General features: G+C 37.2%; 1 protein-coding gene across 5 annotated transcripts in view; it reads left to right on the top strand.

The window, feature by feature from the left end:
* Ptprr (protein tyrosine phosphatase receptor type R) overlaps positions 1-27,637 on the top strand; it is a 253,736-nt gene that overhangs the window by 140,663 nt on the left and 85,436 nt on the right. For 3 of the 5 annotated variants that reach the window (XM_074083915.1, XM_074083916.1, XM_074083917.1), the window contains 2 exons: positions 5,989-6,099; positions 17,168-17,436. In XM_074083915.1, coding sequence (XP_073940016.1) covers positions 5,989-6,099; positions 17,168-17,436 — 380 coding nt within the window. Of the gene's footprint in view, positions 1-5,523; positions 5,877-5,988; positions 6,100-17,167; positions 17,437-27,637 lie in introns of those variants that run through there. The other 2 variants (XM_074083918.1, XM_074083919.1) reach the window with 2 other exon arrangements.

Below are 27,637 nucleotides of genomic sequence, written 5' to 3'. Positions count from 1 at the left end.
ATCTAAAAAACTTACTAGAAGGTTCCTAAATATGTGTAATTCAATTCATAGAATCTTAGAATTGTGCCTTGAAGGAACATATGTGAACATTCCATAGATACACAAAGTGGGGCCCATAGAAATTAAGTGACCCCTTCAAGCTGAAAAAAAATAAGTATAAAGTAACACTTGAAATAATCAGCAGATGTGGGGGTGCACACCTGTAATCCCAGCACTCAGAAGGCAGAGGCAACAGGATATTGAGTTTAAGGCAAGACTGGGCTACATAAGATCCTAACTCAAAACAAAACAAAACAACCTCTAGATATCTTGATTCTTGGTCAATTCCTCTTTCCAGCAAGTCTCATGACTCTCATTTTAGCAAATACCACCAATATGTATAAAAGGCTTTAGTATAAGACTGAGCCCCAAAGCTAACGCTTACAATGTGTGTGACCTTGGGCAGATCGTTTAATGTCTGTGAGATTGTCTGCCTTTGCATAGTGTCAACCTCTCTGAGCCTCAGTTTCTTCATTTTGAAAACGGGTATAGTCTTTGTCTTACAGACTTGAAATATGGACCACATTTTTTTAAATATATGTAGAAATACTAACATGGAGTATGTACCAAACAACTATGATTTGAATTCAGGATGGGTTGGCAGAATGAGAACATAGAGTCCTCCCTTGATATCCTTGGGGGACTGGTTCTAAGACACCCGTGGACACCAAAACTCATGTGTTCAAATTTCTTATATAAAATGTTGTATTTGCATATAACTTATACATAGCTTCCTGTATACTTGATATCACCTCTATATTGCTTATAACACCTTATACAATGTAAGTGATACATAAATAGTTGTTGCACGCTATTGTTTAGGGACTAATGGAAACAAAAAGTCTACATGTTAAAAACAGATGAAATTTTTTCTCAAATAATTTTCATCCACAGTTGGCTGAATTTCTGCAGATGCAGAAACCACATATAGTAGAGCCAACTGTATGTCACTGTTGAGCCGTGACCGTCATAACCACCCCACTAATCCTCCTGCTTTTGGTTTTGCTCTCTTCCCTGCCCCTCTCCCTTCAACACACAAAGCCACCAGACTAATCTTGCTCAAAGTAAATCTGGCTTACTTTCTTAATATCGTGATTCTTCTTTGGCTTCCACAACACTACAGAATGAAGTATTGGATTTTTTAGTATGGTATGTGGTTCTTCATGTACTGGACTTTATAATTGTTCAACAACCTCTCCTAGTTTACATTTCAGCAATTCTGAATTTATGAGATGTTATGACCCCTCCCATCCTCCACCTCCTTCTTGTTTTTCAAAATCAGTCTGTTGTACAGAAAAGCCTTCCATTGTGCCTTCAAGGATGTGGATTCTTACTGCATTGCATTTTTATTAAGTTTAGGGAAAAAAAAAAAACTCTTGTTCCATGTGGTCTTTAAGTCTGTCTCTGCACTGAAGGCACATGACATGTCATTTTATCTGTGTCTTCAGTGTCTTCATGTGCCTGGTATATAATGGGCACAAAATGAAAACCCAAGACAACAAGTAACCAAACACTAGGTAATATCCAAAATCAGAAAAATAAACGAATAAATAGTATGATTCTGCTCTCAATGAATTTACACTGTCATCGAGCAAAGAAGGCACAAACAGATAAGGAGAACACAGGACTATTATAAAGATCCATTCTCTCCCAGGGAAGCTTTGAAGAGGCCATCTTGCACTTCAAGAGGCCAAGGGAGGGCTTGGAGGCATACTTGAGTGGTAGAGCACCTGCCTTTCAAGCTTTAGGTCCTGAGTTCAAACCCCAGTATACCAAAAAAAGAGGCCAGGGGAGAAGTTACCCCTTCCCATCCCAACCTAAATCCAAAGGTGAAGTGACTTACTTTGTACAAGCTAAACCTCATTCTCTTAGTCTAGGCCCTTCAAAATCTAGTAAAAATCTTGCCTGTGGAAATTTCTAAAAAATTTTAAAAAGATCATTGAATTAATTTATTCTATTATCTATAAGCTTTTAGAGGATAATACACACACTTCTCATTGCTTTATTTTGAGTTTTGCTGCCATTCTGAAGGCCATAGGAATACATCAGTGTATTGTCACCCAGATTTGTGAGGCTCACTATACAAAAGAACTAGTTAAAATCAAGTGCTTGGGGGTCTTCCAACAGAGCCCAACCCAGTGAAGGTGAGGGGCTTAACTTGACCACCCATCACAATAGAACACAAGGTCTTTCTTGTATTCGAATAATAAAAGTACATTTGGTGATCAAAATATGGTATTCTCTCATAAAATTGTTGGAATCTGACATCTAGGAAATAGCCAATACATGAAATATACATTATAGGAGGTCAGCAAGTGTTTGAATCAACTTTGAAGAGCATTTCATCAAGGAGAGCTAGATTGTTTGAACACTTTGTTCAGCCACTCCTCAAGTGACCAAACATTACCCTCTGACCTGGAGGGTCAATGCAGAAACAGAAGAAACCTGAAGAGAAAGGTGTCTGCAGTAAGCAAGCACCCAGTTGGTAGATTCAGCCCACAGGAGCACTGCAGAAATGTTTGTGGATGGTTGTTTAAAGCATTGATGAGTTTTCCCACTTCTTTATTCATCTTCTGGTTAATGTTTTATAACAGCTGTGCCTCAACCTATTGTTTCACATTTTAATCCTCAAAATACAGCTTGCTATGGTAACACGTTCAACAGAAAAAAGAGGAAGGACCATTGGTCTTTTGGCTTTGCATCTTTTACATGGATTATGGAATATCACGAATGATGTCTCAACGTATCTAGTCCTAAATTTATGTTAATTACTTTCATGCTTTTGTTGTTCTGTTTCTTTATATGCTCAATTTTTTAAAATTAGAAATGACTCTTGGGAAACAAGAAAAATACCAACTAGAAAATCACTTTTGTTTGTTCATTTTTTTTCCAATCTCAGTTTCTTGAGAGAAAAGACATTATTTCTTTCATATATTTTTATATGATACCTAGAATATTATAGGCACTCAAGTACTTTTTTTATTATAAGATGCTCATAAAGATAAAACTAGACCTCCTCTTGCCTAACAAGTCAAATTCTAAGGAAATCAAATTAAACTCGTTATTTTAGTTTCTATTTACAAATGTTTTTACAAAGTGAATTAAATATCTATTGAAATAGTAAGTGCTGCATTAATATTGAAAAAAATTACTTAGAAGTTTTTTTTGATGTTCAATTTCAAACTTCTCCAGTTTCACAGGTCTTATATTTCAAAGGAAAGAGTTACTTTCTTTAAATAACAGGCTGATGTGTTGACTAATACATTCACAGAATATGTACAAAGAAAAAAATATATAAATGTGAGCCATAATTCATGGGTGATTGTTTGTTCAAACTCAGAACTCTAGCCCACAATCTAGTCTAAAAAATTATAGACTTAGTCATACAACTAAGGAGATCGATGTTCAATGTGTTAGATCAGCCAGACCAAGTGCTCACTTTGTGCATAATGCAGTGGAAATTTGGCAATTACCCAACAAAGCCATATTGTTGTAGGAAAGATCTCATTTTTCTGCCTAATTCAATCAAATTAACCAGATAATTTATAACATATCCATTTTATTCTCATTCTGTGGGCTTCGTCTCTCCCAAAGAGATATATCTCCTCAAGATATATCAAACAATGATATTTCTATCACCTTTTCTGACATTTGAGAATTAGAGAGAGAAACAAACTAAAGCTCATCAAATTATGAAACAGATACAGAGAAGTCATTTTACAGATAAAGGAAACTGACCACATTTTCAATAATAAAGCAAAACTCATCAGCTTTTTCACTGCAACTAAGTTAAAGGGCAGAACAATGTAACTATGAAAGAAGACATAAAGATGGCAAGAACTTGACCTGGCCATGGTATCTGTGAATTATTAAACCCTCAGCACGGTGACAAAATATAAAAGGCATTGGGTTAACCCTATGTGAAGGCTAGATTAGAGATTACCATGAATTACAATCTTTTAATGTGTGGGATCTTAACTACAAACTTTTCCATTTATTACCCTGCCCTTATCAAGTTTTTTAGATCTCTGTACAAATATAGTAGTGCTCAGCAGGAGTAGCATGACTCAGAAGGAAATCTATTTACCAAGAAAGGGTAATGACTAAGTCCTAGTTCAAAACACATGTCTTTCTAACTGGAGGTGGGTGATGGGAGGATAGAGGACAATTCTTCCATCATCATTGCTTCAGTTTAAAAAGAAAGCAAAACAGATATGTCTTAAGCAGACAGGAACATGTTGATATCCAGGGAGTTGTAGAACTACAGCAAGAAAAAAGAAAATTGAACCAAACCAGGTTAGGAACACAACAACTCTTTCCACCCACCTAACCACCCCTTTTTACCAAATTTCACATGAGTTTAAGCTCAGTTCCTTATACTTAAATTTGACAAATTTATGCTGCCTACTTGAAGGCTTAAATAGCTTGCTTTTAAAACTAACAACGGATGATATTTTGTTGCTTACAAAAAACTCATTTCCATATTTATACTCGATTCTTACAAGAGATTTTTATTAGTAGCTATGTTAATAGAGACAGAACAAAAAAACGACCTAGCTGATGTCAAAGAGGTGAAAGAAAATTGTCACTTGAACCCAGAATTTCCAGCAGCATACTTGGTTAATAATCATTTCATCCATCAAGTATCATTATATTCTGACTAATCTATCATTTACATGTATATAAAATATATGTCTAAATCATTTATTTTATCTATGTATCTGTCTAGAATTGTGGAAGATATTTTAATGAGCATGTCACTGTTTTAAAAGCAAAAAAAATGGAAACTTGGCTACTTCAAGCAATAACTAAGTCTCCTCCGAAATGCTTTCTATAATCACAATTGAACTCAAATATCTTTTTTGTTCTACCTTGCTGTCTACCAAAACTTGACTTAGCTCCAAGATAAAAATTTTCATGAAATATTTTTCAAGGCAAATATTTTTGTCTAATTTGCAAATATTGGATGTACCTTTTTTAGGTTTCAAAAATAATTAGAAGTGATTCAAAGATCAGGCACCTAGAAGATAGATTTAACTCAAGGCTTTCTTAGACATTGGAGACAATATCCAAGGACAGACACACCCCTCACTTAGGCCACTTGTTTGGATTTAGTTTCTTTAACCATAAATCTATAATGTTGTTAAATTATAAAACATTTTCATTCTAAAATTTGACTTTAGTCAATGTGCTTTAAAAAATCGGTAAAATAAAACTACCAGACATCCACCTTTTATCATGTTTCCTCTCCACTCTTCCACCCCTGAAGTAGTGAACAAAAAACAATAAAAATTAAAAGAAACCTATTTATCTTACCTTTCATTATCTGAAAACTTCTGAACTTTTGATGTTCCCTGTTGCTTTAAATAAACAATTTATATGTGGAATGGTACTTGGTCAAATTTTGACAAGGTACACTCCATTTAAGGAAAAAAAATCCAATGTGATAGAAGGGGGGATGTGAGAAAGAAATGATTCTGACATGGTTGCTCCGTTTATGAAGGCATCATGAGCTTTTGTTTGCACCTGTTTGGCTGTTGTTAAAAAGAGCAGTGTCACATCACGTAAGCCAGGGTGTTGATATTGTGGGAGGGGACTCAGAGAAAGGAGAGCTTCAGAAACAATTTCCTCAGCACAGAACAGAACAGAACTCCCTTACCTGTGAACCAGGTAGTTTCCAAGAGAAACGGTGAGAGACGTTTACCAAGGCGAGGACTTGAGAGTGCCTGCCGGGCATGCCTGCTCCCCTACAGGAGATTAAGTAATCTTGATGTAGAAGGAAGGCTGTCTGCTGTCTAGATCCCTTTGAGAAGCAGCTCTGGCAGTGGGGGATGTAGGTGTGTTCCACTACACTGAATGGAATAAAGCTAAAAATGTGTAGTGTCTGATAAGAACGCCAGTTTCCTCAAGCTCTCATTTAACATCGGACTTTCTGTTTTGCTTTTAAAGAAAAATGTTTTACAAGGGCAGCATGAAGCGGACAAAATCTGGAGCAAAGAAGGATTTTATGCTGTTGTCATTTTTCTCAGCATCTTTGTTATCATAGTAACCTGTTTGATGGTAAGTTTGCTTCTTTGTATATTTTATCCTTTGCTGAGTCCACTGTTTAATATTATTGGTTACATTGCCATTCAAATGAATGTGAGAAAGACTGAGAGCAGAAGCAAGACTATAATCCTATTAGGTTGGGAATATTTCACAACAGCAGACTGACTGCTGATGGAAAACCTAGGCAAGTGTGGATGCTGACCTGCATAACAAGGTAGCAATTATACTAAAGTTTTTAGTAACTTGAGCAACCCCCAGAAGGAAGCTTAGAATGTGATTTATTGAGGTCACTGAAACCCTCAAAGTCATTAAAGTCTCGTGGGCACAATTTGGGCTTACTTTATTTCTTCTTTTATATCATCTTTATGGTACTCAGGAAAAATAAAGAAAAGGAAATAGTGTCTTTGGGGCAAGCTTTCTCCCAAAGGAAGGGTTGATTTCCTTACTTTTAAAGGGCCTTGAAGCATTCCATCAAATACCAGGCATAAAAAGATGATTATATCTTTAAAGCTAAACAACCTGCTACTCTCTAGTTTTTAGTTGAATGAATAGTATGTAAGTATGAAAGTGTATGCCGCAATATTTCTATAAGCCAGATTGTGCAACCTTTAAAAACATATTTCTATGTTTTAAAAGAAAAAGAAACCTAACCCACTAAGTTAGCCAGTGTTATTTGGTGTTGAATGAGTTAAAAGTTATCTTTCAAATAGAATGATAAATGTTTTTATTCTTTTAAAACTTTTGTGATTTAACATAAAATGGGAAGTTTACAAATGGGTTTTAATATCTTTTTTCCTGTGTGCTATGTTCTTTTTAATTTTGCACATTTTTTAAAAATGCTTCTTATTTAGTCCTTAAATGTTCCTCCCAAAAGACATTGTGCTACTTATTCTACCCACAATCAACACCATTACCAAGTGTTTTGTTGGATTTTATTCATTTGTGTTCCCTCTCTTGGGAAAGGATTTATGTTACAAAGATTGAGACTCAGTCTGGAAAGGCAGAGTCTGAGTGGATTTAAACCTAAAGGATATAAAATAAGTAAAACTTGAATTGGGTGAAGAAAGGCATGTTTCCTAGAGCCCAAAATATAGAAAGTAGTAAAAATATCCTAAAACTTCCACCATAATGAATTCAAAGGTATCTCCTTTGAGTCAGAAATTAAGAAAGAACATTCAAAAACTGTAACCCAATAAATTAATAATTTATTGATTAAGAATTAACAAGAACTGGGTAAAAGTAAGTTTTTATATCATATGGTGGATATTAAGAGTACAGAATTTTTTGGCAGTACTGGGGTTTGAACTCAGGGCCTCACGCTTGCTCGGGCTCTACCACTTGAGCCACACCCCAGCCCAAGGGTAAAGAATCTTAAAGAAAGAAGATTGAAGGTGTTATGGAAATTGTGGCAGAGACCTCTGAGTATTTATTACCATTTTTTTAAAGGATGTAGTTTCTTGGAATGGTTAATTATACTTTAAAATATGTGACTCTTTCCCCAACACAAGAAATCTCAACTGCACTTCTCTATCTTATCAATCGCAATTAAAGGTTCTTCTCCTTTACAGATGAAAAAGGACAGCAGAAGCTGGTGTGGGGGGTAGCTCAGTGGTATGGCACATACCTAAAATGTGCAAAGCCATGCATTCAATCCCCACCAGAGAGAAAGGGGGTTGGGGAGGGGATAGAAAGTTGAGAATAAAAAAGAATAATAAGTGATAAAAATGAGATTTTTCAGATGATGAATGGGTAAGATTCAGGAGAACAAAGGCAAGCTCAGAAAGAGTAAGTCAAGAAGCTGCTTCAGGTGCAAGGCTTTGAGTGCTATAGGGCAGAGAGAGGCAGAGCAGAACTGACTACTAACCTGTAAAATATGTTTCAGACTCAGCAGTTGTAACTCGGGGAGTGCCCATATACCAACATAAAACTAAATACATCCTTGCCTAGGTCTCACGTGTTCTGCAAAAGGACCCATAGCAACCACACCCTCAACCACTTGGAGGTGGGAGCAGGTCTTCCTGTCCCAATATTGCAAAACACCAATGTAAAAGGAAGAAATCTGCTCCAAGGTTACTAGACAAATCAAGGAAAGAATGTTTCAGAAGTATAGGTGTTTGCTGTCTATTGGTGGATTCATTCATTCATTCATTCAATCAAAACGTTCCTATAGAGGATCTGCTATGGACCTATTGTTGGCCCTCCAGGCAAAGGAGAGGACACAACAGATAAGGTCCCTGTTCTCCAAATCCTTTAATCTAGAGGAAAATGCAGACAATAATTAATGTATTTTTAAAAATCAAATAGCCAGGTGCAGTGACTCACATCTGTAATTCCAACCACTTGGGAGGTGGATATCAGAAGGATCACAGTTCAAGGCCAGCCCACACAAAAAGTTAGTGGGACCCTATTTTCAACAAAACAAGCCAGGTATGGCGGCATGCACCTGTCATGCACCAGGCATGCACCAGGCAAAAAGTAAGCCCTATATGAAAAATATCTAAAAGCAGTCAGATGCCAGTGACTCATGCCTGTAATCCTAATAACTTGGCAGGCAGAGATCAGAAGGACTGTAGCTCGAGGCCAGCTCCAGCAAAAAGCAAGACCCTATCTCAAAAATACCCAACACAAAAAAGTGCTGGCAAAATGACTCAAGTAGTAGAATGCCTGCCTAGCAAGAGTGAGGAGGCCCTGAATTCAAACTTCATATGTATATGTTTTAGGTATATATGTATGTATATATATATGTATATATATATACATACATATATACCTAAAAGCAAAAAGGGGTGGAGGTGTGACTCACCTGCTTAGCTAATGTAAGGCCCTGAGTTCAAACCCCAGTAACATCAAAAGATAAAAAAATAAATAGTGAATGTACTGTATGCTTTCAACTACATGGCATTCCAGGAAAGGCAAAACTAGAAACAATGAAAAGATCATTGGTTTTCAGAAGTAAAGGAGGCTATTTAAGTGAAGGACAACAGACTTTAGGAAAGCAAAACTATTCTGTCTTCTCTAATGACAAATGCATAGCATTATTCATCCAAATGTACAGAATACACAACCTAATCTAAACTGTAGATTTTAGTCAATAATAATGTATCAATACTGTTTTACCAATTGTAACAAATGTAGCACACCTATGCAAGACAGTAATAATAGAGGCAACTATCTGGCGGGGGGGCGGGGGGGAGTTGGGGGGGTTGGGGTGTATCCATTCTTTTATAAAAATCAAACTGTGATAAATTCCATGAAGAAGATAGCATCATAGTACATGATAGAGCAGAACAATCTGAGACATATGAAAAGGAAGGAAGAGAACCTCTCAGGCAGAGGGGACAGTGGGCAGATGTGTGGAGTTGAAATAAGCTTAGCCTGTGGAGTTCAAGGGGAAGTTGGAAACAGAATTTAAAGCAGAGCCTTAATATGAGTGTGAGTGTGTCTCAAAGATTTTGTTCTCTGCTTGTGGAAAGTGGTTAGGGACAGAGGACAGAGTAAGGGTAGAAGCAGGAGGATCCTTCCAGAAGCTACTGCAACAATCTAATGAGGAAGATGATGGTGGCCCAGAGTAGGCGATGGTGGTAGACAAGGAGAGAAGTAAAGGATGGAGATCTATTTGCAGGTAGAATAACCAGGACTTGGAGTGCCCTGATTCTCAGGGAGAGAGGGAAATTAAGGATGACTTCTAGATTATTTCACTTTGACTACCTAAGTGGTGGTGCTCCCAAATTCTAGAGGAATTGGGGGGAATAAAGAGCAAGCAAGAAACAACAGTTTTGATTCATAAACAGATAATTCCTGAAGGAATGAAACAGAACGATTGATTTCTACACTGTCTTAAGTTTTGTATGAAAGGGTCACTTTAAAAAATAAACAGAGGAGCTAGCAATGCAAGAAAAGAAATAGATATGCATGGGAAAATAAACACTGCCTAACAGGATGAAGAAGAAGCCATGTTTATCTGATGCAATTTACCACAAAGAAATCGATGGTTCACATTTAGGTACACATCAGATGTGAATCTCTGAAATCAGCTATTCTTTGTAAATTTTCAAATGTTTTTGATAATGATCTTAATTTAAATTTAAGTTTTTACTTGGGTCTCTCAGTTACAGTTACACGTAGTATACTTTTTATACTGAAATATACTGAGTTATACTTTTGTGATCCTCAAATATATATATGGTTTATTTCTGTTTCCCAAACTTTTGTTGACTCCACGGCAAGGAAAAAATTTAACTCAGAATTTTCCTTCTGGCATTAATTATATTCATGAAAGATCCAGCGCTCCTACTTGCATTGAGCCTTCCTACATATCATAGAAATGAAAACCATGTGGTTTTATTATGAAATTATATAGGTAAATTGCTGTAATGGAGGGTTGTGTATGCTAGATAACAATAACATAGGACTTGGTAAATTTTTTGAAAAGTGGCATATTGTTTACTTTTCTTAAAATACAAAAAAAGAGAGAATGTATATTGCCAGGCATAAAATTAGACAGGCATGACATTTTCAAATGTGTGACTTATTTAGCACTTCTCAAATGTGAATGTGGAGTGGGTGGAGCGACAAATAGACAAATACAATTTTCCAAGAAAAAATGTGTGGGCAACCTCCAATCCATTCAGTCTGTTTTTATTACTAAGAAGAATTAGTTCTTAAACTTGAACAAATAATAGAAAGAACAGCATTTATCATCTAAATTGGACTTTCAAATATGCTAAGAGGTTCATTAAAAAGTATTTATGAAATTCAAATAGAGATGTCTTATAGGGCAAGCAGTCTTAGAAATCATGTTTAAAAAAAAAAAAAAGTAGCCACATCAAACCCATAGAAGAGTCATCCATGTGTAAGGTAAAGGGTCATGGTCTAATAGCTGAGTACGGAAGTCCTATATTGTGCCACCAGATATGGCCTGAGTGACATGCAATAAATTACATGTCAAAGGTGGACATAAAGAGACACACTTTTTAAATTTGTTGCATATGATCTTAGGGATTAAGGGAGATAGAAGTAGATTTCTAGTTGGAATGACTGAGTACAGAAGTACCATTTCCAAAGTAGAGCTATGTCTGAAATAAGTTTTCAAGTTTTTTCTGTATTAAGAAGACTACAAGCCTCTTACTCATAATAGTAAAATAATAATAGTAATAGCAGCACTAATAATAGTTTCTTCCATGTATTGCACACTTATTATTATGAAACTGGTACTCCATTTACTGTGTAGTACTAAACACTTCATGTATTTTGAGGTCCTAATTTTCCTGGTGAGAAAACCAAGATTCAGAAAAAGTATAACTTGCTCAAGACAATGAGTGGGTGTGTGTGGAAGGATGGGACAGTGAGAGAAGACGAATTCAAACCCAAGTCTGTCTGAATTGAATGCTTGGGCTCTTTAGCACAGCTCCATTTGATTCCATGAAGGAATCTAACTGTAGAGTTTTTGGTCTTGTCACTTCTCTGTGAACATCTATTTCTACCACAAATGGGTCCAGGAAGAGACAAGACCTACATTTATCAGAGCTGCTCCACCCAGGCAGGAATGATAAACATGTGCCATGTCATACCCGTGTGGTGTGGGCACACCTCTGTTTTTGCACTTAGTACCTTGTACTGGACATGTTTTTTACAAATTATGTCAGTTCCTAGAGACAGACTATGTGCCACCTCTGCATCTACAAAATATCATTTCTGGAATATAGTAGGAACTTATTAATGTTTATTAGATCAAAAGGAAGGAATGAATAATTCGTCAAACCTAACAGTAAAATATTGGAAAGAACAAATGCTACACACTGTTTATTAGTGTGGAGAATTAGAGCAATTATTAATCCAAATGTTGTTTTGTATCACTTATGAGATTTTTTTCAATTATATCTGAAAAAAGTACTTCAAAGTATTTTGTTTAGCTTCCTCCCATTTCTGTGCTCTTCAAATTCTCATTACTACTGTTTTCTATTTTTCTCTTGCTAGAATTTGACCTTTACAGTGCCTCTTATTCAATAACCCTGCCTCTTCACCTTTTTTCAGACAAGATTGAGCACTTTCAGGGTGATATAGCCATAGACAATAGGAATTTTTTGATTTGGACAATACTAGGGTTTGCCCTCAGTGTCCCACACTTGCTAGGCTGGGCTCTACCACTTGCATCACTCCCCCGGCCCTTTTCTTTTCAAAAGATCAAGTGATTTTAATACATCCCCAAGGTTCAAAAATAAGCTGTAAAAGATGGTAAGAAAATGTTAGCTTGCCATTGCTATGATAAGCTTTTAGGATGAGTTTTAAAACAAAATGAATTCACATAGAAAATATGCATATGCATATTAAAACTCATCCAGATTTAAATCTGTGCAGAGAAAAATTTCTGACACTCTTTTCCAGAAGCTTTGGGGAAGAGGTTGGGAAAAAGGATGTGTGCATTTGAAAGAACCTGTAGAGTTAAATATCATATGCCTAAAATCAGGAAACTTAGACTGCAGACTTTGTTTCCAATCTCCCAAAAATCATTCAACTGCACTAGGCTTCAATGTGATATAAAGAGGTTAAATCAGATAATTTTTTAACATCCATTATGCTAGGATTTCTCAATAGTACCACCCCTGACATTTTGGACTAACTGTTCTGTTATGGGGAGGGTGTCTTTTCCTGGGCATTATAGGATATTTAGCATCACCCTTAGTCTCTGCCCACTCAGTGCCAGTCACACTCCTTCCATTCTCCCTCCCCCAACAAATATGACAACCAAAAATTTCTCTGGATATTGCCAAGTGTCCCCTGCAGCGCAAAGTCCTTGCCAGTTGAAAACCACTGCTTTGTAACTTAATTCTATGATAACTGCCCTGTTGCCAATAGCAACCTCTTCCATTTTTTTCTACATTTTTTTTCACACAGCTCAATCTTTTGAGTCTTTTTAAAAAATTACCATATTATTGTTGTATCGGGGGTACATTGTGACATTTTCAAAAGTTCTTACAATATATCATAGTTGAATTCACCCTCTCCATCATTCTCCTCTCCATACCGCGCCATTCCTGGAATAGTGTCAACAGGTCTCATTTTTCCATTTTCCTACATGACTACATAACATTTCCACCACATTCACCATCCCACACCCTTTCCTTACGTCCTCCCCCCTCCCATTGGTACCAACCCCCAGACCTGACCTGTTTTACCTTCTTATTCTCCATTTTTGAAAAAAGACATTTTTGTTTGTTTAAGATAACTGTGCAGGAATCTGCATTTACATGCTCTCCCTGCTTTTCCTTTACCTAATCAAAAGACGTAGAAATCAACTTTTGCACACATTACACAGAGGCAGATTGAAAGTTGACCTCTAACTAGAGGTGAAGTAGATTAATGATCATAAACTATGTGACAAAGTTTCCTCACCCAGCTTGTGAGGGGCGAAGAAGGCCATTAGACTAGGCTTCGTTTTACACTAATATCTTCACAAACCTGGCCTGTCAGGGAAAATTGAGGGCAACATGTTCTTGACTTCCCCATTTTCACCACTGAAATACGTTTTCCCCAAATGCAAGTATAAGTAACTGACATGCTTGTTATATTTGTATGTGAAGAACCTAGAATATGAGATATTTGCTTTATTTCTTCTATGAAATATATTTTTAAAAGTACAAACGTAGTTGTTTGCAATGTAAAAATGTCATTCCACTTTAAATTCTATTGACTCATCTTTTAGTAGTTATATTTACTTTAACTCAATAAACTTACCATGTGTGTATCACCTGATTGGTATTGTTCCAGAATGGGTTTTATTTTTGCAGACTGGTGGCAAAGTAAACTGCAAAGTTTCTGGGAACTGACAAGAAGCAGTAAGCTAAAAACCTTAGAAACTATACCCAGGATAAAGGTTTTCATCTTCAGTATTTTCTATCCTACAGCTTAAAGAAAGCACAGATTTATTTGAAAGTATACTGGTGGGTGCTTGCCTACTGTGCACAAGACCCTAGGTATGATCCCCAGAACCATCAAATTAAAAAATTGAAGGAAGTTCTTACAATAAAGGGAAAAAGACTTACCACTTTGTAATAGACATCTTTTGTTCTTTTTTTAATGAGGGGATTTCATTGTAATAATTCTGTAATGCATACAATGTACTTTGAACAAGTTCACTCCCTCCATTATATTTCCATTCTCTCTCTTCCTCTTCCACCCTCTTTCAAACAGTGTTTGCTGGGCTTCATCATGCTGTCTTCATGTGTATATATGTAGTATACTTCTATCCTCTTCACACCCAGTGTCCTTTCCTTTTCCCTCTGCCCCCCTCACGCCCCATTGATTCCTCCCCCTGACTTTTCTTTTCTTATGCAGTAACATTTATCATAGAAATATGTTCTTCAAAATCTAAGATTTCACTTTACCATACAGAGTCAATGAATGCCACCATATAAAAGTTTTCAAGTTATGAGGAAGTAAAGCTACATGAAGGGTTCTGTTTACTTTCCTAGCAATTCATTTCTAGTTATACTTCATTACCACCATAAGTTTTTCTTTTTTTTCTTAAAGAGACCTTCTTTCTGTCTATAATAGCATACTCTTAGAATGAATGGTTTTGAAACCAAGTGGTGATAGTCACACCTGCTACACATGTGATTTCAGACTTAACCTTTAAGAGCACTGGTGTGGGGAAGAAGTGCCTGAAGTAATTGTGGGGGTGGGAACTGCATAGGCCTGCAAGTCAGAACTATGTCCAGGCTAGACTCTGTCACTGCTTATTGTTGACTTTGGGCAAGCCCAGTGGTGAGCCAGACCTCAGTTTCCTTAATGTGCAATGAGTTGTAGCCTTCTAATGACCATCCTAACTCTGATTCTTTCTATATCCCTAATTAAAAGTCACTTGTATACTTTTTTAAAATATATCTGTCCTCCTCCAAATTTCTTTCTTGCTACTACAACTTGGGATGCTAAACTTGAGACATAATTAAGTTAGGTTTTTACTTTGTATTCAAATAATTCAAATTTCCTTATATAGCCCAATTTCTGTTCTTTAGATTTTAATTTTGAGTTGTCTTTCTCATGACTGGAAATGTATCTTTGAGTACATTTTTCCCAGACTACTATATTTTCTGAGAATTTGCATGTTTGAAAAATTCTTTCTGTGAGCTTATTGCACATAAACACCAGCTCATCTAGATGTAAAATTCACGCATCCTTTGTAATATGCATTGTGTTTCCTCAGAGCTGTGAAAATTGCTCCATTTTTATCTCACATTTACCTTTCTTCAAGTGACCTACAAAGCTTTTAACCTGAATGATTTCCGTAGGAACACACAACAGTCTATTTTGTTCATAATGAAATACCCTGCACGTTTCATAATACATGCCCCAAAATAAGCACTGAATGCTCTTGAATGGCTTTCTTCTCTTTCAGTTATTCTGGTTTATCATTTACAGTGACTCTTCTGACTTCCATGTCCAATATTTTCTCTTCTTGTCATCTTCATCTTTTTATTCATTTGTTCTACATATTATAGTCTCTAAATTTGCCATGTATACAACTGGCACCACTTTCTGCAGTGTCAGTTTTGTTCTTCATTGCTTGCAAAGGAGATTTACATCTTGTCAATGTGCGTTTAAATCTTTGAATTTTTAAAGTTAATCTCAATCTGATATCTTTTCATTTTAGATTTGTGTTTTTGTTTCCTTCTTTTTTTTTTGTAATCTTATTTTCTTAACCTTTTTCCAATATCATATTGAGAATATCAGGAAAATAGTTTTATAAAAATATCCTAAAATAAATTCTTAATTTTCTCTTTCCTCCTTAACTTCAGATGAATTGTTCCCTAATTTTCTTTTATGTTTATCTTTTAACAAGAAAAATATATACATATATATTTAGAATTTGTATCTTTCTAGTAGATTAAAAAACAAACAAAAAAAACTAGAAATTAAAGGAACTTTCAAAGAGAAGAGAAGATAGAATTTACCTTGTGATGAATTAGAGTAAACATACTCTGTCATCCAGTTTGTGAGTACAAAGAGCCAGGAAAACCCCCTCCTCCTAAAATAGCACTTGTTCAACTAATACATGCTAGAAATTAGCCAGGGAGTTCGGTTGACTTAAGGCACTTTAGATGCAGATACCATCAGTGCTGTACACCTTCACATAATTGCAGATAATGAGCTGTCACCTCTTCACGTGAACTAGATTGTCAAGTCACACGCTGAGAGCACACTTGAACAAACAGGAGGACATCTAATTTCCGCAGGAATTGGAGTAGAGGAGTAGGCATCAAAAGAAGAAAAAGCCCATAAAAAGTGAAGCTTGCAGACACAAAAAATAAACATTGCTCACCTCACAGTTTAGCCCACAGTGTCTCAACAATGCCAGTCCCATTCTTTTAAAAGTTCAAAAGAGATTATCCTACCAATTCTGAATTGAAGGAGCCATTCCAAAAAGAGCTCTGAGAATGCAAGGAAGTGGTCATTTTGCTTTTTTCTATATGCATTAAAAGTTAAAAGGGGAAAAAAGAAAGATAGAAAATTTTGGTTGTCCAAATTACTTTTTTGATAGATGTTCTAAATTTAATGTTGCCAAATATTTATCAGGTGCTGTAGTTGATATTTGAATAATTATTATGGTCTTTACATAATTCCTTTCCATACGAAATTATGGCTTATGCATACTATTTTTTATTGATGTTTTACAAGACTTCTTTGTTCTGTACTATATTGCTACAGTTCTCTGTTTCTATAAAGATCACAGGAATAACCCATTGTTCATATTTCTTCTACACACCTACCATTTCAGTAAATTCTCATGTGCTCAAACTGTCATCTTGCATTTTTTTATAATTAGCCAAATTTACTTTTGAGTACATCCTTGTATTCATGTACACAAATGTTTGCAATGTATGTGTAGCATAACTAGAAATACCAAGTGTCTTCTTTTAAGGAAATAATCTCAGCACCACAAAACCAAGAAATGATAGTAGAGGCTGTTCTTTATCATGTAACCTTTGTTTTGAGTTGTCTTCTAGGCTGGGGTTGAGGAGATTGGACTCGTTGTCCAGTGAGTGAAAATGTGACAGGAGCCCTTTGTATCTCTTTCTTGTAGATTCTTTACAGATTAAAAGAAAGGTTTCAGCTTTCCTTGAGACAAGATAAAGAGAAAAACCAGGAAATCCACCTATCACCCATCACATTACAGCCTGCGCAGTCTGAGGCAAAGACAGTCCACAGCATGGTCCAGCCTGAGCAGGCGCCAAGGGTGCTGAATGTTGTCGTGGATCCTCAAGGCCGATGCACTCCTGAGATCAAAGCTACCACCTGTGCCTCTGTCTGCCCTTCTCCTTTCAAAATGAAGCCCATAGGACTTCAAGAGAGGTAAGAGCTTTACCTCCACATGTTGCTTTAAAAACAAAAAATAGTATCCATCAAAGAAAAAAGATAGAACTAGAAATGATTGACATAGTCATAGAAATGACCAGTGGACACCAGGAGGAAGAAGCACGTTCTTGTCCCTCAAAAGAATTCATCTGTGCTAGAGAAAACCTTTTAGGTACATCTCATTCTGTTATACTTGTGTAGGCCCAAGTAAAGTGCATCTTCAACTATAGAACAGTTTCTATCACCATTTATTGAGTGATTTTTGAGGGTCACTAACGAAATGTGAAGTTATCTTGTTTAATTGTTATCAAACTCTGGCGTAAAGGGAGTGGGAATAAATTTAAGAATGTTTCCTGCCACAGCCTACATTCTTTGAGGTCTTGCAGGAGTTCATGCTACAAATTAATAGCTTTAAAAATTTCCCTCTGCTTCCTGTGACCACAACAAACATTAACTATCAAAGCCTATGACATTTTTGTTACCTTATCTGCTTTTGGGGTCCACTTATTCATGTAGTACTTGATACTGATACACTTCTATTTAAAGCAAGTCCAATGTAACAAAACTAGAATATAAAAATACATAAACGTGGGGCTAATTGTTTGCTCCCTCAAAATATTAAATAAAGCTTTTCCACGGGGTTTCTTAAAATAAGTTTCATTTTCATATTTAAGATAGTATTTATAGTGTATCCAACATTGTACCCCAGGGTAGTGGAGAACTAAAGCCTCAAGGTACATTCTCTTCTTATTTTCTATCACTGTCCTTTTTGTTCCTTATATTTTTAGATTACATATGCACATTTTAATCATATTTCTAATGATGAGTAACATTATCTGATGAAAATATCATGGTTTACATATTTACATGATTTGGGGCTTTCAGAACAGCAGAAGACAAGATAGGTCACTCAACAATCTTTGAAATTATTGTCAATGAACAATGAATGATGTGAAAAGACTTGTTGCAGTGATCTTAAAAGGCCTTTAAAGGGCAAACACTCTGATGCCACACCACAGGGAATAATCAAGAATAATCAAATCATTCTTTCTACCTCTTCCTCCAAAATGCCCTTGGTTTCCTGATAGATTCTCTTGAGCCTTCATATGACATTCCCTTACTTGGATATCACTAAATTAGTCTCACAGATTCGGTCTGGAAAGATAGACAAGATGGACTTTTCTCCTGGAAGCAAAGTGAGAGAAAAACTGGGTTGTAGACCCAGGCCTGACATGCCAGGATTGGGTGACCTCACATGAGTAGATCACTCATCTAGGCTTCACCTCCTTCTTCTAAAACATGAAAGTATAATCTTGACTTCTCAGTTTTGTTTCTCTTAGGCATTTATGTTTGCTTCAAATAGAAAACTTGCAGCAGGGAGCATTACTGGTGAACCAAAAGCAGAGTAGTCAGAAAGGTCTGCCCAGTTGCAGTCAGTAAGGGGGTATATAGTCTAAAGAAGACTTAAAGATTATAATAAACTGACAAAAAGTCAGGCTAACTTTATTTACCACCATGCGCCAGCAATTCTAAGTAAGGTCAATGTAAAATCATCCAGGGGAATAGCTGTTCCTTCCCTTCATAGACTACCATTAAGCATGTTTGAATTCCGAGGGGTATAAGGTTAGGTATTCATGTATTCATTTAATTGAAATGAATACTTGAGAAGGAAGAACCTAGAGATGGTGTCTTCCTCATCTTTATGATCCATGTGGAGACTCCAACAGTGCAAGTGCCTCATCAATGTTAAATAGTTTCCCCAGCCCCTGACCTACAATTATCCCTGCACCTCACCTACCCCTACCCCTCCCTCTTCCTGCCAGCTTCAGAGCTGGAGATGGCTGTTCTCTCCACAGGACTCCAGGTCATTGCCTCCCAACTTCATCAGTTTTTCTCCTCTATTGTCAGCTGAACCTTCTTGGCTATTGCTATCCCCTCAACCTAGAAACAAGTCCTCTTTTGTGTCAAAGAAACACCCATAAAACATTCTTTCTCTGGTTCTTGTCTTTTCTTCCCTTCTCAAATACCTTTAGCTACACAAGACTCCTTTCTCTCACTCACCTCAGAGTTTCACCCTGCATCTACTTCTCTGCTTCCTGGGTAATCTAACCACAACCACTTCTTCTCATGCTACTTTTACACTGGTGGTTCCAATTCAAATCAGCCTCTCTATGGATCCAATCCATTTTCTAGCTCTGAACTGAACATCTTCTACTGTGCTCTTACTTAATCACAACCAATTTGAAACATTCAGAAATGGAACTTAAACGTTCCTCATGAAATCATTTCTTTTTTTGTCTTTAATTCTCAATCTCATAAATCTGGTAATATCCTCAACTCTGTTTTTTCTTCTTTTCCATACTCTATGTAGCCAATGAAACCTGCTGCCTTTTTCCCAGTGTCCAATCCCAAAACCACTGAGAACTCAAGACTTCCCATTTCTCCTACTGTTCTTCCTGTCCCAACTGCCTTGATATCATCAAACTGCTATTTGCTAAAACATTCATTATGTCTTTGATCCTAAGAAGACCACTCAGATGGTTGCTAAGTCACTCCTTATTGCTATTCACACAACCCCTCCATTTCTAACAATGGCTTCCTCTGCTTCCCTCTCTCAGCTATGTCCAGCCCACTCTTAAATACCCAAGGATTATCTCACTGCTCTATCCAAAGGAAGCAAAGGAAACTCTTATATGTCTAAGACTCCATCCCCCAAACACCTTCCTGCCACTTCTTCACATGAGTCTACCTCATGCTGAAGGTCTCCCGTTTCCCCAGGGCTCAGCCACAAAAGACAAGTTCTCACTGGTGCTTGCGTTCATCCTCAAGACATCCCCCTCTAATCCTTCTCCTTCCCCTGAATCCACAGGCTCATTTTCAGACTTTGTGACTAGAAAATCCTGCTCTAACTTTTTTGCATTCTACCTTATCTGACACCCGTACCTTGAGACAGGTCCTTCCACTAAAGACCTGACCTTTAGAACTTAAAGCCCAAGACAGAACTCAAATTTCTCTGCCTTCTGCTTTCACATTCCTTCCCACAGGCAGTAAAACACCAAACAGCCTGGCAATCTGAAGACAGGGAAGGTCCAAAGGTAAGGGGAGGGGACTAGAAACAGGGGAAGGGAAATCCGATCATCACTTCCTCTTGGAAACCATTTCAGACTCACCCTACCTCCCTTTTCTTCTTCTTGGCACTGACTCAACAACTCCACGTCTGCTGCCCTCTGCTGTAGTCCCATAACCTCGTGCGTAGTGTTTACAGCATTTCTTGGGTATATTGTAAATTTTAGTTTGCTCATTAGTCTTAGTCACTAAATTCTGAACTTCTTGGGGACATATGATTTAATGCTTTCTTTATCTCTTACATGTAGAATATAGTCCCTGAGGAGCAGAAGTTCCTGCAAATGAATGAATGAATGAATGAATGACTCTCATAAGTAATTCTCAAGTCAACTCCCAGTACCTATAGAGAAACACTATGCTACTCCAACATCCCTTCCTCTTCTTTTCTCACTCCCATTTTTCAGCCATAATTCCCCGCTAACATGATGTAGTAAATAACTTTAAGAGTGATTAAATATGAAGGATATGTAGTGTGCCTTGTACTCAGAAAAGTTTTCTGACGGTCTTAAGCCTTAAAAATTTATGCTTATGTATTCTAATGGTTCCTTTTAAATAGCCTCATGTTTTAATCTCTATCTCTTGATCCTAGGGTAAAGTAATAATCTTCTACTTATTGCATGAGTCTGGCTATGAAGCCATGAGATCATAAAGGCTTCATTATGAATCATTGTCCCAAAAGACTTTTGTACCTTGCTACATAAATCTCTCCTCTCCAATACAGAGAATTGATTTCCTTGATGTTTTTAATAATAAAATATATTTTAAAAATTAAAATATAAGGACTAATTGCATATGCTTAATGGAATAAAAAATATAACTTAAAATTGTGAAAACTAAGGTTAATATAAGATTGAAGAACCTTATAAGGTGAGGATTGTAATAGTTCTCTTTTCACTATTTCTAATTAGCTACCAATACTTATTGCTTTCTTGCTTCTCCAACTTTCTCATTATTGATTCTCTTTAGTCATCATCTCACTGAGACTGGAGCTCATTACTTCACAATTAAATTGTTGTGTCTTCTGATTATAAAAATTATGCTAGGACTAATACATGTCATATATTTTACATATATTATGCTATTTCATCTGTCTATAGCTAATTATTTTCCCTCATTTAATTCATACTGTAAAATTATTCAGGTTTATCTTGCTATAACAATATTTGTGTTAATTTGCTATACAAAAATCTCCACTAGCACCCCATACTATCTTACTTATCTTGTTTGCCTACAAGATAAGGTACAGACCTCTTTACTAGGCCTAGTGTAGTGAGATCCTACACTAGTTGTTTCTGATTATTCTCTCCAAATCTGTTTGTCACTTGCCCAAAAATAAGCCTTCTATCCCATCCAGTCTGTTCTCATCCCCATCATCCTTATTGTCCTGGGTTCCTGCCTACATTTGAATCTTTCTGTATTCATCCCTCTATTCCCTCCATCTATCATCTTCAGTCTCTAGAGCCCAACACAAATCTTGCCTCTTACCATTGGCCATGTAGCCCATCCAAATCTAGTGGAATTTTTAACATGTGAATTCACAAACATGCCACTCTTTAGGAGTGATGATTAAGAAACCATTAACAAAAATCATTAACAAAATATTAACAAAAGACTGCACCTGGCTCTTAAGTGGTGTGTCTTGTCTCTTAACCAGACTGGAAGAGTCTTAAGGATAAGCACTGTATGTCTTCCATGGTTCCTACAATCCTGGTACCTAGTAAACACTCAAAACGTATTATAGAGTTAATTCATTTTCCTTGGCATCTGGAGATCTCAGATGTTTCTAAAGAGCCTTCCATAAAAACAAATAGTCTAATGATAAACTACAGAGCTGAGTCCATGACATTTATTAAATAAGTGACTCAACAGATTAAATCCTCTATGGTACAGTTTTCCCAATCTACAAAACAATATCTGTTCCACCTTGCTTCAAAGAGTATTATAAAATTAGCAACCAATATAAGATGACATAGTGCCTTTGAGATGGGAAAGGAAATCTAATATTTTTGGTTTTGTTCTTTGATTCCATTTCACAAGTCTATATGTACTAGATCAGTTATATTTTTAAACTGAGGAAATATGAAACATTTTTTTTTACCAAATTGATACTACTGAACCTACTCTAGCATTATAAGTATCTTTTAATTGTCAATTGAATTTTTGTTTTTTTATCCTGTGTATATTCATTTGTATATGATTTATAAAGCAGCAATTAACAACATCAAATTAATTTATTTAAGGAATGAATTCATAATGACTCCAGAGATTAGGGGAATTTAAATGCTGTGTGTATAACTTGGAATCTGTTTGCTAACCTGTAATGAGGAAAAAAGCACATGCTTTGTACAGGTCTTGTGATGGGTAAGCCAGATGCAAATATGTGACTAATGCAGCTCAAGGCACTAGCTCCCATTTCTCCTCCTCTTTTGTCCCATCCCTGTCCTCCCCAAATTTTCCACTAGTTACTTTCAAGGAAACTGAATATAGATTACATTCCAAATGTCCAGAAAACAAGGAACCACATGGACACTCTAGAAGTTACATTTTCTTCAGTGGGAAGACAGAACTCATAAATATGTTTCTGCAGATTTCTCCTTGAGGCCACTGTATGACTAATGACCAATTTTATGGAAAGCAAATCAACAGGCAAATTGGTATGTTTGCATTATTTCCTCATTTTTCTCTCTTGGTTTTCTATTAGAAGTAAAAACTGAGCAAGGATAGTCAGAGAACTGTCCAGAAAAGATGGATAGACTCTTAGTAATGCAGTGTTTTATGTACTGATTTAACTTTTCAGTGATCAGTCAGTGAACCAGCAGAAATATGGCATTAACGGAAGTTTTTGTTTATTTGTTTATTTGTTTGTTTTTCTATCACAATTGAGGCCTCCATGGGCCCCATGGGTTTCTGATACTGAACAAATAAATATGTAAATAAATATGCTTTTCCTTTTTTTAAAGCTGTATCCTAATATGGTTTATTTGGTTTCCACAAGTGCTGTGCAAATCACACAATGCCTACGTATGTGAGTGTAATGTTTTCTTAGGAACTGCAACCTGGTAAAGCCTGGGAGATTTCTACCAGAACTAGAAATACATCTGTAATGGTGGCAACAATACAAAGATGGACCTCGCAAACAAAACGTTGAGTGTTCCACACCAAAACTCAAAGCCTTTAGTCCCCATTGGTAGAGATAGGTTTCGATGTTCAACAATTTTAACATTAGAAATCCTTGGTCTTTCTTCCATTAACCTCCCAAAAGGAGATATGAGTAAAGGATGGATATGGCTGAATGAATATCAAGATATAAATTAAACAAAAATACTCTGGAAATTAAAATCTATATTCCCTGATTAAATCCATTAATGTAAATGGAGTCAATCCCTCACTTTCTGTCAAATGAAACTGAGGCACAGAATTTTTTCTGGTTTTTTTAAAGCATAGCCTGAGACAAAGATTCTTATCCACACGCTTTATTGAAAGGATGCTCTCAGAAGTCTATTAGGAAAGATGGGAAAGCAGAACCAAAAAGAGGACAAGCAAAGAAGTGGCCTCAGCCTGTGTCTGCTCTCAGTTCGATCACACAGGATGCTCTGGAACATCAGTGGCAGCTGATGGACAGTTATACGACCTTTAGGGAAGTGGGCTGGACACCTGTTCATGCCAGTCAACCATTCACTTGAAGCCACCCGGGGGAGGAAAGCATAACTTCCTAGATACCCATGGGACTGAACACCTCCTATCAGCTGAGTGTGGTTCTCCAGAGAAGTGGCAGCTGGATATCTTTAGCAGCCAATGCTACACTCACTGGGGGAAAAGATAGGGATAGCACCTGGTAAAGTTGACCTGGAGGGGGCACCAGCAGATTACTCTTCTTACCAAAGGTTACCACTCTAGTTACAGTGAGCTAAGTTTATACTCTAAGCTTGTTTGATCTTTCCAGGCATATACATATACTGCATGGGCTCCTTCAAATAAACACCATTTGTTCTGTTCAAACCTATGCACCATTGAGCACAGTCTATCAACATGACTCATTTGCTCCATCTGACAGTATGAGGGATCATGGCACATCCATAACAAAAACCATTTAGAAGTCAATCCTCATGTAATTCCAAATATCATTAACAAAACCAAACTGATTCAATGAGACCCACTGATCCTTTGTATGCATTATCTCAGTTCATCCTCACAAGTGAGGAAACTAACACTCAGAGTATTTAAGTTATTGCCCAAATAACGTATTAGTAAGTTCCTGGGAGTGTGAGGGTGACAAATAGAATTTGAATCCAAGCATTTTAGCTCAAGTGGCTGTACTCCTGACAAATACTGCATTGCTACCCTTTAAGGGAAGAGGAGGAGCACATTCCCATATTTCATGGAAAATAAAGAAAACATAAACTACAAATCAATATATTTGGCAAGTATGTATATTATGGAGTGCAACACAGACTTCTCTTAGCAAATCTCATGCTTAGCTTTCAGAATATTTTTCAGGTTCTAAATTAAGCAAAACATGATTTTGTAAGGCACATTCAAAACACTCCAGGCAGATAACTGCTGCTTCTCTAGAAGCTACTATTTGTCTCAGTTTTCTTTTTTACCTGGTCCTTCCTAGTCTGGAGTCCAAATGGTACTCTGACATAAAAAGGACCAAGATGGCAGTGAACATGACTAAAGAAGCTGAAGTAGGAGCCAATATGAGGCAATAATACAGAAAACTGAAGTTAAAAACTCATCTCAAAGGATGTGTGTGGTGGGGCCAGGACTCTTTACACCGTCGAAACTGTCTGGACAATTAACTCACCCTGTGTCACCATGTGTGGTGGACAGGGGGGTGGGAGAGCAGCAGAGAAGGCACATGTTCTTGCCCCTTCCCCCAGCTGCTTCCCTTACTGTCAGAACAGAAGGACAAACAATGGTAGCTAACATATGGGATCCTGACCTACCTAGCCAGCCACTGTGCTAATGCATTATCTCATTCACTCTCCCCCACATCCCTTGAGGTGGAATGAGAAGGACATCACTTGTCCCTTCCTGTAGGTGAGCTAACACAGACCTGGGGGATCGAATAACATACTCAGCATCACAAAGGAATCAAGATGGAATTAGAGACTCAAGTCTAGAGAATCCAACTACAAAAATCTGCCCATAATCACTATGCTCTACTTCTTCCTGGATGATACAGATAATAATATTTTACCCTTCTCTTATTTTTTATAATCATAGTCTTGTAACATTCTTTTATGAAGGTTCCGGAGATGGAGGATCAGAAACACACACAAGTCTTTCATCAACAGTGAGCGACAAGCTATTTTCCTCTTTATATGTAGCATAAACAAAATTGCATTTTTATGCAGACTGGGGTTGTGAAGGGTTAGAAAATAATCTTTAAAGGGGTTCTTTATTCTCCAAAACTATAAAGATAAAAACCTACTGGGATTAAAAAAAGCAAAGTAAAATTTTTGAAATTTGCCAAAGAATAACTGGCAAGTCATAAGACAAAATATATTAGTGCTTTTAATGAACACTACACATTAGCATGTACTAATTGTACAAGGTAGCTTCATTGTGACATTTTCATGCATGCTTATAATGCACTTTGATCATGTAACAATGTTAAGCCAGCAGATACAACCTAGTGAGAGTAGAAAGGAGCCAAGATTGGATAGATAGATGATAGATAGATAGACAGATATGTTTTGTTGTTCTTCTTCTTTTATAGTGCTGGGGATCAAACCCAGACCCCAAGCATGCTAAATGAGCACTCTGCTACTGAACCACACCCCAAGCCCCAACACATGTTTTTAAAGAATTAAAAATCAAGGCAGACACGTGGCTCATGCCTGTAATCCCAGCTACTTGGAAGGCAGAGATTGGAAAAACTGTGATTTGAGGTCATCCCATGCAAAAAGCTAGTGAGACCCCCATCTCAACAAATAAGTTGTGCATGGTGGCACAGTCCTGTGTCCTTAGCTAAAGACCCTATCCTAAAAATACCTAAAGCACAACAGGACTGGCTTAAGTGGAAGAGCTTCTGCCTAGCCAAGTGCAAGGCCCTCAGTTCAAACCCCAGTACCATCAAACAAGAAATATCAAGTTTTACCTAAAAAATGACCAAATGACCATCCCTTGTTGGCCAGCACAGGTCTACTTTTTCTCCAAGCAGAGCCTGAAATACCTCCTTTTGTGGCTGGATGAGTCCTGAGAGTGGAGACCTGGAACATTCTAACAGCCATCACCATAACTGCTCCTTTCCTCTCCCCACTTTCCCCTTCCCCATACCTGACACCCTGGGAGAATATGGAAGTAAACCCCACTGTGTCTGCCACCAGTCCACCTAACCCGCGGCCTGCCAGACCTGAGATTCAAGAGGAAAGGACAGACTTCTCAGCACTGTCCTCCCCCAACCCCCATCCTTCCACACCCATTAACTTGCAACCTGATCCTGGACCCTGGCTTCCAGCTTTACCAGGCGGGCTCCATTTCCATGCACACGGCAGGAGGCTAAATGCAATCACCGTGAGAACTCTCTGGCCATTTTTAGAATTATGCTTGCTTCCTGTATGCTGTGCAATGCTGGCATTTCTGCGGAGTTCTTGTCCTGACCCTAAAGAAGAGGTGGTTGAAGTATAATTTCTGAGATCTGTGTTCACTGGTTTCTTTACATGCATTGAAATTAGAGTTTCACTTAGCAAGAGTACTAAACGCGGTGCTTTGTAAAATGAGACTTCTGCTTTGCTCGGGGACCCTGCTCCAGATCTTGATGTACAGGTTGACAGAATTAGGTGAAACAGCCTGTTTTGTGGAAGCATTTTAATCAGGGCAGGCACAGACAATTCCCAGGGTAAACTTGGATTCCTATTTTGAGAGAGACCAGCTCTGATACTGTATCAGGAGATTTTGCCTTGCAGACTTTTGCCCAAGGGGTTATGTGAAATGTGTAGTAAAGCTGGGCTCTGGATCCCAGTGTGTCATTTAACGGACTGCCTGGACATTCCTGAACATTCTTTTTCTACGAAAGGAGGCACCATTCTGCTGTCATCAGATTTCCTCAGGTATCAGCACAAGA

Source organism: Castor canadensis, chromosome 8 (assembly GCF_047511655.1).
Source record: "Castor canadensis chromosome 8, mCasCan1.hap1v2, whole genome shotgun sequence".
NCBI lineage: Eukaryota > Metazoa > Chordata > Mammalia > Rodentia > Castoridae > Castor > Castor canadensis.
Note: the sequence above shows the minus strand (reverse complement) of the source record. Positions and strands in the feature narration are given on the sequence as shown.